Below are 15,505 nucleotides of genomic sequence, written 5' to 3'. Positions count from 1 at the left end.
AAACAATGCGACAGACATCGATAGCCATGTTCATCCATCACCTTTCTGCACCAACAGCATTGTCCACAATGTTATTCTGGAAATGGTGTATTCCCAATATATTCTTAATGGGATACACTTAAATAGAAGGAATGCAAGAATATTTGCTGATGCTATCGAGGCAGTGTTAGGTGGATTGGAAAACTGCTTTTGGGGGGATACAAAGATACTGCTTATGGGTAGCAGTAACCCCAGAGTAATGTACTAACTGTGTGATAGAAAATGAAAAAGACCTGGGAGTAATTGTGCAGGCAGGTAGCATTAACCCCAGAGTAATGTACTAACTGTGTAATAGAAAATGAAAAAGACCTGGGAGTAATTGTGCACGCAGATATGAAGTTTTCTGAGCAGTGCAGACGGTCTGCAAGAGTAGCTCATGGTGTCTTATCAGTGATATTCATGAATTTTTCTAGCAGGGATAAGGTGGTGATTATCCGCTTGTATAAGGCAATGGTCAGGCCACAACTTGAGTACTGTATACAGGTCTGGAGGCCTCATTTTAAGAAGGATGTAGAGCTGCTGTAACAAGTACAAAGACAGGCAACAAGATTACTGAATGGAACAAAGGGTTGCACTTACAAAGAAAGGCTTAACTTTTGCAAATTACAGTGTCTGGAGACCAGGCACTTGCGAGGTGATCTGATTGAGGTGTATAAAGCCTGAACGGTTTCAGCATGCTGATGGTATTCTTCCTCTTGCTCAGAAAAATTGCCTGAGAGGGCATAAATTTAAATTGAGGAAAAACAGTTGTACGATAGATGTGCGGAGGTTTGCCTTTAGCCAGTGTGTGGTTGATTGCTGGAACAAACTTTCATCTGTCGTAGAAGTTGATAGGTTAAATAGATTCAAGGCAGAACCAGACAAACATTTGGAGCAAGTGGATAGGTAAAATGAGAATGAGTTTTTTTTTTTTTTTTTTTTTTTTTTGGCTGATGGTATATAAGCTTGTTTTTTTGATAATGCTAAAGTGGAGGTCAATATCGAAACAAGTTACAATTCAGGGTTAAATTTAAGAGTGTCTGCAATTCTGCCTAGACACAATAGGAGGGAGCATGTGATGAGAGCCTCATCAATCAATTCAGCCCTGGAGATATTGTGCAAGGCTAATGGGGTAAAATTTTTCTCAGCATGCTCTATATTTGTTAACAGGAGAAACTGTTTCTGCAGGAATGGGATACACTTAATTAGAAAGGGTGCAAAAATATTTGCAGATGCTGTTGAGGTGGGTTAGGTGGGTCAGAAAACTGCTAGCTTGGGGAAATTCACAGACTAATAGATTAACAGTAGTGCAGGCAGAGGAGAAAGTGATTCTTGCACTGCTTCTATTAGAATGAGCAGCAGCCTGGAAAGCAAGGTGCTGGGGTTCATCATGTAACAAGTAAATACATGGGCTATGTTAAGGTAACTAAGAGTATGAACATATTTGCATGTACAACAATTCTAGGAGTATAGTAAATAAATTTGATGAATTTGAAGTGCTGGTCAAGACATCAAAGGCAGATTTGTTCGCATATAAGGGACATGGTGTCACACAGATATAAGGAATGCAGAATTCTAATTTGGGAAATACAGTGTGTACAAAATCTAAGACAGTGCAATGTTGAGTCAGTTTGGTGTGACAAGCACTGGGAAAGCAAAAATGAGAGTAGGAGTGTATTATAGTCTAATGACTGATGAGTACAATGAACAACTGTACAGAAAAAAACTGGGCCAGTAAATCAGAATGTATTATAATGGGGATTTTAACTTCCCAGATATTGATTGAAACTTGTGGGTTGGTTGTTCACATATTAGATTTATTGAATGATTGTTTTCTACAGAAGCAACCAGATGGAGTAACACTGCTGATCTGATAATTAGCAGTGATTATTCATGCATTAAGAATCTGCAGATAAAGGAACCACTAGGCAGCACGGATCATGCACTGATGTGGGATTTACTTAACGATGTAACTAGCAGCAGGGGGTAAAGGGAGGGGTTTTTGCTACAGTGGTCTCCAACAGTTTTTAAATTCTATACAGTGGGGTCGACTGATGGTGTTACCAAAGCTAAATTCTAAATGGGAAGCCTTCAGCGACTAAATCTTGGTGGCTACCAGGCTTTTGTTTGTTTGTTTGTTATTTAGTTTTTAGGAGCATTAGCAACTAAGGCCATATTGCTCCGAGGATATGTGGTGGTCATTCCCTGACCTTTCCGCATCCTCCATATTTGGTGGTCACGGGCTTGAACTCTGGTCTAATCAAGAAGCGTGTGCTACGCAATGCTGCTCCTCGCTACGGAGGCGCCTCCAGGCTTTCCATACCAAATAAGAAATACTGTTCAAGATTTAGGCCCAAATGGATATCAAATGAACTGAGACTTATGACAGAGAAGAAAAATTGATAGGATGAATATAAATTATCAGGTGATACATATGCCTATGGTAAATATAAGTTAGTCTGTAATCAAGTCACAAAGGAGGTTAGGCAAGCAAAGGCAGATTACCAGAAATCTTTGGCAAAAACTTGACTTGTGAAAACTCTACAAGGAAGGGGATGAATCAGATTGGTCCACTTGAAATCAATGATTCGACTGTTGATCTTGCTCAAGTAGCTGACGAACTGAATGAGTATTTTGCATCTACATTCACATGAGGAATTCTGTAGGGAAGTGGAGGTAAGAAGTTTATAAAACTCTACCAGGGTGCTACATCATTTTGTAATAACTGAGAGCAAAGTGGAGGAGAAATTGAAGTTAAACATAAGAAAGCTACCTGGAGTGCATGGAACTATCCAATTACATTACAGGAGGCAGCAAAGGACACTTATCAGTAATTATGGGAGCAGCCTTGGGTTCAGGGGAAGTCCCCACAGAATAAAGATGTGCAAATGTATCCCCAATTCACCCCAATTGTATCACCTCATTAATCAATTAATGAGGTGATACAGGATCACCTAGACAAGACTGCACTACTAATAATTCAGACACATGATGGGTTTGTTAAGGGGAAGTCTTGTCTGACCAATTTGTTTGGATACTATGATGTCATTAAAAAGGAACTGGATGCAAAAAATAACTTTGATATCATATGCTTGAATTTTAGGAAAGGTTTTTATACTGTTACACGTGGAAGCTGCTGTCCAAATTGGAGCAGTATGAAATAAAGGGATGGTTGAGTGGGAGAAGGCAGAGTGATAATCAATGATTCATGGATTAATGTTATTAGTGGAGTCCCTGCAGTCTGTGTTGGGCCCATTGTTGTTTTCTGTATTTATCAATGATACTGATGAAGGTATATCAGGCTTAATGTACAGGTTTGCAGGGTTGTTAATGACAGTATGCTCCTGCAACAGGATGTAGAAAACTTAGGCTGAGGTGAGAAATGCAAAGTACTGCATATGGGTAGCAGTAACCCCAGAGTAATGTACCAACTGTGCAGTACTACATTCAAGGGCAGTGTAGAATGAAAAAGACCTGAGGGTAATTATTCTGTCAGATATGAAGTTTCTAAAGCAGTCTGTACTGCTTTAGAGCAGGTAATGGGGTCTTGTCAATGATATACAACAATTTTTCTAGCAGGGATAATGGTCAGGCCACACCTTGTGTACTGCATGCAAGTCTGGAGGCTTCATTTCAGACAGGATGTAGAGCTGCTGGAACAAGTACAGAGAATGGTAATGAGATTGGTGAGTGGAACAAAGATTGCTCTTACCAAGGAAAGCTTAAATTCTGGAAATTGCAGCATCTTGTATCTAGGCACCTGCAAGGTGATCTGATTGAGGTGTATAAGGCCTTGAATTGTTTGAGCAAGCTCAATGCTAATGGGATTGTTTCTCTTACTCAGATTACGCCCTTGAGGGGGAATAAATTCAAATTGAAGAAAGACAGTTGTATAATAGATGTGTGGAAATTTTCATTTAGCCAACAGGATGTTGATTGCTGGAAGACACTACCATCTGTCATTATTGAAGTTGAAATCTTAAATAAATTCGATGAAAAACTCGACAAACTTTTGGAGCGAATGGATAAGTGAAATGGGAAAGGGTTTTTTACTAATGCTAATCAACACAGTGCAATAGAACAGTGACTTGCAAGGCATGTGACTGCATTGCTTCTTGGAGAGATAAAACACTCATTACAATACTTGTTTGTAAACTGCTGTTTATTTGTAACACTGAAGTAACCCATAACAATAATCTTACAATATGAGAGATCAATACCACATGCAAAAGTATTTTTTTTTTTTTTATGTGTAGTAAGGAAAGTGCTTGTGCTAGTTTAAATCAGTTTGGACCTGAGGCAGATCTACCCTATTTACAAATTCTGATCATAATATGACTAACACCATTTATAACAACAAATAGCAAGTGCTAGCTGCCAGTTGAAGGAAAGAATGATATTGCTTTGTGTTCAAATAATCATGATGAAATGCAGTGAGTTTGACTGTATTTATAAATGCTGTGGCACACCAAGTGATAAAGTAATAGCATAAAAAAATTTAAAATATCTTGGGGAAACTAATTTTTAATCACCTTTAACAAAAAAGTGAAGATCAAATCATAACTTTTAGCTGGCAAAAAAAACTCAATGTATGGCTATACTTTGTCACCTATTTTTATGGTAGCTAACAGCTGATATTTCCTGTTTTAAAAAAAAAAAAAAAAAAGTGAAGTATCTAACACTGTTTAAATAACCATTGCAGACTGGGTAGTAAAAAAAAAAAAAAAAAAAACCTCGAGGAAAAATGCATATTATAAAATTTAAAATTTCCCCCTCCCCATTTCTACTTTTGCAATAACAAGTGACTATTTACAACTTTTGACATTACAATTTCATAGAGTTTCAAAGGATGATGTATATTTACATTTCATTTAAAATCTGAAAAAACATCAACAAAGAACTTGATATATTTTATTGCAGTCTACTACTTAGGTTTAGAACAAACCTTGAGAGAAATTAATAAATCTATCAGAAAATATTTAATTAAATTTAAAAATTCATTTTATATATAACACCCACATTGAAGCTTACAAACTGCCTTCATCTTCTCTACCTTGGGAAGCAACCCACCTTCTTAAAAGTATTTCCTATATAACAGAAAAAAATAATAATAATAATAAATCAATAAACACACATGCAAAACTGGAAGATTGCAGCTGCCCTAAAAAGAAAAAAATAACAAATATATTAACAGTTAACTTGCAAGTTATGAACACTGAAATCCTTTTATTGTTCACACATTTCGTGAAATATTAAGTTTAGTGAATTTCACTTTAGTATATAACTTAGTTTGTGTTAGAATGTTTTGACCTTCCAGAAATTGTTGCTCGATTCAGCTTGATTATGGCTGCACTGATATTTTCTCTCTGCCAGAAATCGTTACTTCACAGCAATAATCTTTTACAAGTGGTGGTATCTCATATTGAACATGCAGCAAAGCCACACTGCCTGTGGCACGAAATCAGCTTATTCTTGGTTGAGGTGGTGCTTTGTAGATAAGGGCAGAAACACACTATTATCACATCATGTGAATCTCATCACAAAAATAGTACTCTGTGGTCCCTGTTTAATGTAAATTTGATCTCGAGGTACTCATGCTTATGTTTGGGGTATTCATTCCTTGTTTAGGGGTACTCGCATTATATCTTAAGAAAACCAAACAATTTTAATTACCATTTTATTTCTATATTTTGTTGATTTTTACAAATTCTTGGAATGCAAAATTAGTCAAATTTAAATAAAATTAACCAAATTATAGCCCATGCTTTAATTCGTTTAATTCGGAAAATTTGATAAACACTAAAGGAATCTTTTATAAATATTAACATCAAATGTTTTACATAATTGTTTACAATGCATATTCAATAAACCTGATTTATTTTATCAAAAAGAAAATATTTACCTAGCAATACTTTTCATTTTAGCAAATTTTCTTTAACAGTTTTTCATTTTTTAGTGCATATGCGTAAAATTCTTTGCATGACATATTGTGATTGGTTTTCTGCAACAGTTCTTCAACATTCTTATTTCTATCCTTTTTCCATATGTTAAACATTGAGCTAAATACTCACTCACTCATTGCATTTGAGGCAAATGCAAAAACAAAATTAATATTTTTTTCTGTATTACGTACTTCGTATGCATTTAAAATTTTTATCCAAACATCTGTAGTATTTTGAGGTCTTTTTTCACAATATTTCTACAAAATGATTTCAACAGAACATATTCTTCATACAGCAAATCGATATTGATATTGGGAATTTTAAATTAAAAAAATGTTTGTTGCTTGAGCCTTAAAACATTACAACGAAATAAAAAAGAAGTCACATTCTACTTCACAGTAGAATGTTACAAAGTAAGCATAATATGAATATTCTACAACCCTCTTTGTAAATAGGATATAATGTCGTATTTGAGTCTTTAATTAAGGGTGCATTTCAACAACTTTATCGTCAGTTAGTTCTTTCTTCCTATATAATCATCTCAACAGGGTGTTTTATGATTTCTGCTTTTTTCAAATGTTAAAAAAGGGGTATCTTGGAAATTTCATTATACTTCCAAAAGGGTACATCTGGCAACCTGTAACGTATATGTGTCTCTCTTTGAGGAAAGCTGAAGCGAAATGAATTGCCACAGTTCATCCTCCTCTTCAGATTTTGAAGAAGATTTAGAAAATGCATGCGCTTTTCTTATAGCCGAGAAAACAAAAGAGTACCCAAAAACACAACATAAACTGGAAGAGAACAGAAAAAGGCGAATTCCATCATTTACTGCAGGACTTAGAAGAAGATGAAAATCGTTTCAAGATGTACTTACGAATGAATAAAGAAGAATTTAATTTCCTATATAATCCAATTAAGGATAACATTCCAGGGCAAAATACGCAATTTCAAAATTCAATAAACGCTAAGGAAAAATTAATTATATGTTAAAGGAAAGTTGAAATACTACAAGTTTAATTTTGAATAAGGACTTATTCAAAAAATTTTGAAAATATGAAACAAAAATTTTTAATGAAATTTAATAACAAAAAACTACTTCTCAACCCTAAAAATTAAACTTGTAAGAAACGAGTTGTGCAAATTGAAATGATCGACTTGTTCGTCCTTTCAATTTGTAATTCTGTTAGTCTATTTTCCTAGTTTTGCCATTTTTGAGCATCCCTGTGACTGGACATTTGTGGTGAGTATGCCGAGTAGCTGGTCGAAGTGGAGGGTGCTTTGGAAAGGCACAGGAGCCACGTCCTTGAAGTTACTTGTTTTCGGATATTCCTGCTTGTGCGCTGAAAACAGATTATTTACTTAAATTTAATTTTCTATTAGCATTTTCCTCTTGTCATGGCTAATGAAATTTCTGTTCGAACAGAAAAAAATCTGACTTCCTGACAATGTCATTCGGCCTTGAAGCCCGACGTGTTATCTTGTGAATGAATACAGCCAATCACAACACTGCATTTCCAAGCAATAAAATAATGCTCCCCCACATTTGACAGAGATATGTATACAAGTGAAGTCTCGTGAAGTGATAATAGTGTGTTTCCACCCTAATAGTATTCATACCTACTACTCTTTATAAATCCATGAAGGAGTAAAATTTAAAACATCCCAGAAATAGAAATGGCAAAAAAATTTGATCTTGCACATCATGTTGAAAAGAGGGTAGCAAAAAAGTGGTGGATCTTAATGAAAAACTAAGTGTTTCTCTAGGTGCACAATTAAAAAGCAAAGGTGTAGCAACTCCACATGAATTGAACGTGTCAGAGTGATCTGAAAGAAAGTTCCACAATACTATCAATCAGTTTAATAATCAGAAATTAATTTTAAAGAAATTATAACGATACACAATATCTTATTAGAAGATGAAAGCTTCTTAATGTCATTCTACATAATCCCATTTTGTGAAAACTCTCAATTTAGTATTAAAAAAAAAAAAAAAAAAAACCTGTATTCATTAGCCCAGCAAGTAGTGCCACTCCAAAGTCTAACAAAAAGTGATAGGTCACCTGACAGGTAGGCGCCTCCGTAACCAGGTGGGAAGGAGCAGCAGTGCATAGCACACACTTCTTGATTAGACCGGGGTTCGAGCCCGTCACCACCAAATATGGAGGATGCGGAAAGGTCAGGGAATGACCACCGCATATCCCGGAGCAATATGGCCTGAGTTGCTAATGCTCCTAAAAACCAAAAATAACAATAACAACCTGCCAGGTGTCAACTCTTTAATTTCTGAATGCTAATTAAATAATGTTAATATTCCATCTGGTCTTAATGGGCTGCACTATTTATTGTATGTATTTCTTAAGTTTTAATAAAAAAAATTTAGTTTTAAAACATGCTATGTTTCACATCATTTATTTTCAAAAAACAAAAAAAAAAAAATTGCTGAAAACTAAATTTAAAAAAAACTATAAAAAGACAAAATAGAAACATCAGTCCTTATTCTCTTTCATTAAAAGGACTGTTAAATGTGCAAAATTTAAAACATGCCCATGTGCATAAGATTTATGCTTATTACATATGTATATAAATAATATTAAAAAAAAATTTTTAAATTCAATATTACTAGTTATTTTTGTTTTTTCATGTTAATTTCAATTTTTTTGCGTGCATTACAGCATGCAACTGAAATTCAAAAAAAGAATAAGATTGTAGATGTTTACTATACTAGTGAGAGAAGAAAAACAAGTAACCTGAAACTATAAACAAACACGGAATTGGTCAGTACCAATTCTTCAAGCAAAAAGCCACATAGGTTGCAAAGATGGTGGGGTGGGATCATCTGACTTCTCAAGAACATGCATGAAAACCATAAGAAAATCACTTTAGAAATTATTGAAGTTAAAGTATGCCTATATTTAAGAAGGTAAAAAAAATTTCTCATTTTTAATCATTGATTAATGTTGGAACATTAGTTTTGAAGGTCATCTGACAGGTAACTTGCCACAGACACCACCACATTAATTCTGTAGTACTGTGACCCCCTAGTAGTAACATCCTTAGTAGCCCATGACTTGACAGGTGACAACTTTAATTTCTGGAAAATGTTTATAGGTTTTTTTTTTAATTCTGCTTGGAGTATACCATATTTCATCTTTTTAATAGATTGCAATACATGTGATTTTTTTTTTAGTTTTTAATAAAAACTAAATATTTAAAAAGTGTGTTTTTTACACCTTTTACTTTCAAAAACATACAATTATTAATTCTGCTGAAAAAAAAAAATTACATTATAGGTATAAAATATAAAAATGAATCTTAATCTCTCCCATTTTCCAGTTTAAAAAAACATTAAATGCACATATTTCTGATTATGTATATAATAGATAATAATACTAGATATTACCTGATGTAAAATAATAATATTTGATATTATTTACTTCCATTTTCAACTTTTTTCAAAATTTATTTCAAATGACATGATATAAAATGTCTCAATTAGAAAATAAACTCAGAACTCCTTAGTCCATGTAAAATAATGCTAATAAGACTGCATGTTTTTTTATTATTGACTACTAGCTACACTGTTTTGGAGCAGTCATGGTGATCTTGAGCGGTTAAGGATACCACGTATGAATTCTCAGTCATTTATTATTATTAGCCATATGGTGCAAGGAAGTCAGAGGCATAAGCTACACCAGTCAAAAAATATTCCCAAGTTACCCTGAGATTTAGAAGATTTATTACAGTTTATCCAATCTCTGACTAGTTCTACAACTATTTCAAACCTGAGGTTTGATGTTATCAGATTGAAGTCCTCAAGGTTCCCTCCCCCCTCCTTGTAGGATACATGTCTTCATTGATCACTGACAAAATTCCTTCAACATAAAAACTGCAGCTATGCTGGAAAAATTAGGTGCCTAGCATTACAGTATAGCACAACTGCTTTGATCCAGCTGACGGATCAAGAAGTCTTCACATGCAAAAGGTTCTACTGGAAGAAATTCCTTGTTGAAGTAATAATGATTGTGGAGGAGCTGGACAAAATGGAAGACACTGTGAGGGGTTTCCAAAAAAAGGTAACACATTTTTTTTCTTAATAATGGTGAAAGGGAATGAGATGAAACATGGTGGACAGATAGACCCATTAATAACATTCAAAAAGACTGCCAGCGTAGTGTTGCAGTACTCTTGCCTCACAGCAGATTCCAGCTGCAAAATGGCAGCTACCATGCGAGCGTGGGCCAAAACAGGTGTTTGTGAAGTTATTCACTTTTTGCAAGCAAAAGGGTCTTCACCAAGTGACATTCACCATGAATTGGTTGCTGTGTATGGCAAAAAGGTGATGACAAAGAAGCAGGTGTGTTTTTGGTGCAATGAATTTAGAGTGGACCGTGTTGACATTGAAGATCGACATCGGGCGGGCGGGCAGGCCTTCATCGAGCAAGTCAGAAGACATTTTGTGCATTAGGGACATCGTTCTTGAAAACAGGTGCACAAATAGTGAACGTGAGTAAGTCGACTGTTTGCAATGTCCTTGGCTTTTGAAAAGTGTACTACTGCTGGGTGCCCCAACAATTGTCAGAGGAGGACAAAGCAAAACGCATGGGGATGTGTCTGGAGAACCTGTTGCAATACAGCGACGAAGGAGAAGATTTTCTCGCTCGCATAATCACAGTAGACAAAATGTGAGTTCATCACTTTACCACAGAGAGCAAACAAGACTCCATGACCTGGAAACATCCACAATCTCCTGTGCACAAAAAATTTAAAACTGTTCCCAGTGTCCAAAAAGTAATGGCCACAGTGTTCTGGGAGCGCCAAGGCATTCTCTGTTGGTGGATTTCTTGCCGAAGGGAGGAACAATCAATGCACAGCTTTACTGTGAAACATTGGAAAAGCTAAAAGCCAACATTCAATGCAAATGACTAGGACTCCTGACAAGCAGCACAATTTTGTTGCATGACAATGCAACTCCACACACTGCCCACACCACTCGTGAGTGGTTGCACCGTAATCATTGGGAAACTGTCACATCCCCTCTACAGCCCAGACTTAGTGCCTTCAGACTTCCCTTTGTTCGGCTCTCTGAAAAAACATCTTTCAGGAAAGCATTTCACCACAGATGAGGAAGTTCATCAGGCAGTGCGATGTTGGATACTGTGTGTGGGTACAGACTTCAGTACTGGTATTGATAAACTGATCCATCGTTTGGACAAGTGCATCGATAAAACTGGAGACTTTGTGGAGAAGTAGTGCACGTTCACTTATTTCTTGGTGTGTAATTTCAACTTTGTATTATTAAACATCATTGAGAAAAAAAATGTGTTAACTTACTTTTCAGAACCCTCTTGTTCAAGGGCAGTTACTAACACAAGCCTTGTTGGAGATAGTGAAACTGATCCAGTGAAGCCAATTTCACTGAGTGGTTGGAAGCTGATTAGAGAGAGAGAGATCCTAGGTACCAGATTCTTACATAAAGAAGATATTACCTAATGACTACCATAACATCTTGTTAGAGTTGGTGAATCTGATCCAGTGAAGACAATTTCACTGAAGCTGATGGGAGTGAGAGATCCAGATTACCAAATTCTTACATAATGAAGATCTAATGTGTTAATACTGGTTCTGTTGAAGTGAAGTAAAATAAAGTTAATGTTTTTTCTAATGCTTGAAGCCTTGTGAAAAATAATTAACAAACACAATAGCAATTGCTTCTGTATACAGTAATACCCCGACTTACGCGAACTCGGAGTTAGCGGTTCTTGATTTTTTCGTTTGTCAACACTGCCGCCCACTATCTTCAAGGTCATTTTTCATATGCTATCGATATACGGTGCGACGGCGGAGAGCGAGAGTGAAAGATGAACAAAATTCAACTTTGCTGCCACACATGAGCTGCACACATATACAAGAATTTGTGTTCCAACTGTCATATTTATGTGTGAGCGTTCGAATTCGTGCTCAACTTTTGTCGGAAATTACATTGTTTTCGCGAGAGAAATGGATTGCGTCGGTCGAGCCGTATATCGATGGCATATGAAAAACGACCCTCAGTGTTTCTCTTGCTGTGATATGCATTGGACGTGTTTCATGTGAACTCTACGTGCACAATTATGATTCTACAATCAACGAAAGTTAAGATTGTTTTGTTATATATTTTCTAAACCCTTAAAAAAACTATGTCGTTTAAAACGAAGTAAATCTGATTCTCTTGCACCTAGTAAGAAAAGGAAAACGATATCTTTGAAATGTAAACTTAACATTATCAAGGATTTTGATAGCAGAGTGAAAATTTGTGAATTTGCAAAGAAGTTTGAGCTACCGGAATCCACAGTAAGAACAATCATAAAAGATAAAGAAAGAATTCTCAAAGTGGTGAAAAATGCTCAATCCTTGAACTCAAGCATAATTCGTAAACGTCATGGTATTATTGCTGAGATGGAAACAATGCTGAAATTATGGTGTGATAATCAAGTAAAAGTGAAGAATTGTCCAGTCAATCAGAACACTGTATGCTATTAAACTAAGCTGATTTGAGAGGTTGAAAGAAGAAGCTGGGTAGGCGGGAAAAGATGAAAACTTTGTAGCTAGTAACGGTTGGTTCAACTGATTTAAAACTCGCTGTAACTGGCACAGTATCGCAGAGAGGCGGCAATTGCCGATAAAGAAGCTGTGTCTTCTTTTCCTGAGACACTCAAGGCTATGATAGAAGAAGGTGACTATAGCAGTGAAACCGTATTTAACATGGATGAGACTGACCTGTTCTGAAAGAAGATGCCTAAAAGAACTTTTATTGTGCGTGAAGAAAAAAACTTTCCAGGCTTTAAGGTTTCCAAAGATCAATTGACAGTGATGGTTGGCGGGAATGCAGCTGGTGACTGCAAGTTAAAACCTCTCTTAATTTATTGTTCCGAAAACCCAAGAGTTTTAAAAAATATATCTAAAATTAGCTTACCAGTGATTTGGAAGTCAAATCATAAAGCTTGGGTGACAGCTTCCGTTTTTGAGGACTGGTTTGGTCACCACTTCATACCCGAAGTCGAACGTTATTACAAGTCTAAACAGATTCCATTTAAAGTGATGCTTCTTATTGACAATGCACCCGGTCACCCTCCTGCCACCCTAATTAATTTCGACCCATGTGTGAAAGTTGTGTTTTTGCCTCCAAACACAACCAGCTTGCTTCAACCGATGGACCAGGGAGTCATCAAAACATTCAAGGCTTACTACACGAGGCGTTCGTTTGCACGTCTGAATGAAGCTATGAGACAAAATAGCGAGATATCTGTTAAAGACTTTTGGAAACAATTCAATGTTTTAGATGCCGTAAGAATCATTGAAGAATCTTGGGATGAAATTCACAAAAAACATTGAATGGTGTCTGGAAGAAACTTTGTCCATTTTTTTTCAAAAATGAGAAGAAAACAATGCCAGAAACTGATCATGTCGCTCATGTGATAGAAGAAGTTGTTAATCTTGCCAGGCAATTAGATTTGGAAGCCAATGGTGATGATGATGTCAACGAGCTGTTGGATTCACATAGGAGCTGACAATGAATGAGCTCATAGAGATGTGTGAGCAAAACGTCACTGAAGTATCTGACACTTCAGACAGAGTTCCACCAGAAAAGCACATGACAATTGCAAGCTTGACAGAAGGTCTCAGCTCAATTGAAAAGGGTTTAAAAATTTTAGAAAACATGACTCCAATGAAGAACACGTTATAAGCTACAAAGCAAGGAATAAAAAAATTATTAGCTTGCTACGAAGAAATTCTGCATGAAAAAAAGAAGGCGCTGTGTCGTCAGACGAATTTGTTAGATTTTATGAAGCCATTGACATGGAAATAACTTTTTTATGTAACTCATTTATTTTTTTTAATATATATTTTGTATTAATATGTATAAAGAACTGCAATTTTATTAAATATTTTTCTTCTAAACTAGTGTTTTTGTTAGTCCTTGGTCCCAATTAAACAAAATTTATATGTATTTATATGCAAAGTTGTACCCCGACTTACGAGAATTTGACTTAAGCGATTTTCGTTGTACCCATCGCATAACTTCAGGGTATTACTGTAATGAAATACACCTCTTCAATCCATGCAATTTGATGAACTTGCAGTATTGAAATGAAATAAAAATTAATAAGATCCCATCTGAGAAACATGCACATTCCTCATTTTGGTTCATCAGCCTTTGTGAAATTAAAATTTGAAAAAGTGATGAAGGACTCCTAGGGCATAATTCTTATTCTTGTGTCGCATATTCTTTGTGGAATAAAATTTAGTTATTTGTATTGCACAAATTGAATCACATAACCATACTTGATGGTTCTAACCATCCAGAACCATCATCATAAAAAAAAAACTCATTCGCATAAGAATAAGATAAGGATATGTCTATTAGGGACAAAAGTAGATGATGTTGAAGAGCAAATACCTTTTAAGGGCATGAAAGGTGATACTTTTGTATGTGTTGGCACAAATGATATTGAGTAGGAGATCTGGGAACTTATTAACAAGTACAGGGCAATGTTGGGAAAAAGTTGCAAGTTAGGATGAAATTTGAAAGTGTCAGAAATCTTAACAAAAGACATGACATGAAGGAGTACATGTTGAGAGCCTTGTCAGCCAAGTTGGCCCTGGAAAGACTGTGCAAGGCTCGTTGGGTAAAATTTTTCTCAGCATGGTCACTTGTTAACAGGGGGAGACACTTCAATAGAAGGGTTGCAAGAACATTCACTGATACTATTGATGAAGGTGTTAGGTGGGTTCGAAAAATGATAACTAGGGGAAATACACCGACTAATCAACTAACTATAGAAGCAAGCAGAAGTGAAAGTGACTCTTGCACAGCTTCTATTAGAATGTGCAGCAGCCTAGAAAGCAAGATGTCCTGGATTTCAGAGCCTACTCTAAATCACCACAGAACAAGTAAATACATGGTGCTGTATTAGAGTAACTAACAGGTGATGTATACTTGCGTGTACACTAATGCTAGGAGCATAATAAATAAATCTAAATACTGATTAAACCATCAAATGCGACACTGTGATGATATCAGAGATATGGTGTCACTCGGGCAGGATGCAGAATTTGAATACGGGGAGTACAATATGTATGAAAAGGACAGGAATATGTATGTGGAAGTTATGCTCTTTAAGAAACATTAAACCTGAGACAGTGAATCCAGTTGACATGGGCAGCCAGTAATGTTGAGTCAGTTTTCAATGAGAAAACAAAAGAGAGTAGGATTGTGTTATATGCCTAATTACTATGACAGCAATGACAAAAAGCTATATGGGCCAGTAACTCAGAATGTGTTATGTGGAATTTAACTTTCCAGATATTGACTGGAACTTGTGGGATGGTCACTCACACACTAGCAAGACTTGTAGATTCATTGCATGACTGTTTTCTACAGCAGCATGTTAAAGAGGAAACAATTCTCTTGATCTGATTATCAGCAGTGATTCTTCATGCATTAAGAATCTGCAGATAAAAAATCCTCTGGGTGGCAGTGATCAAAGGGTGCTAATATAGAATTT

The 15,505-nt window shown here is 35.8% G+C and overlaps 1 protein-coding gene across 5 annotated transcripts in view; it reads right to left on the bottom strand.

The window, feature by feature from the left end:
• Positions 1-15,505, bottom strand: part of Tsen2 (tRNA splicing endonuclease subunit 2) — a 245,765-nt gene that overhangs the window by 21,691 nt on the left and 208,569 nt on the right. For 3 of the 5 annotated variants that reach the window (XM_090376068.1, XM_090376070.1, XM_090376072.1), the window contains one exon: positions 5,050-5,105. In XM_090376068.1, coding sequence (XP_090232194.1) covers positions 5,050-5,105 — 56 coding nt within the window. Of the gene's footprint in view, positions 1-5,037; positions 5,106-15,505 lie in introns of all 5 variants that reach the window. The other 2 variants (XM_090376069.1, XM_090376071.1) reach the window with 1 other exon arrangement.

The sequence above is a fragment of the Mastigoproctus giganteus genome, chromosome 6 (assembly GCF_048544385.1).
Source record: "Mastigoproctus giganteus isolate SK-2022 chromosome 6, ASM4854438v1, whole genome shotgun sequence".
NCBI classification, from domain to species: Eukaryota; Metazoa; Arthropoda; class Arachnida; order Uropygi; family Thelyphonidae; genus Mastigoproctus; species Mastigoproctus giganteus.
This window is presented reverse-complemented; position numbering and strand designations above follow the sequence as displayed.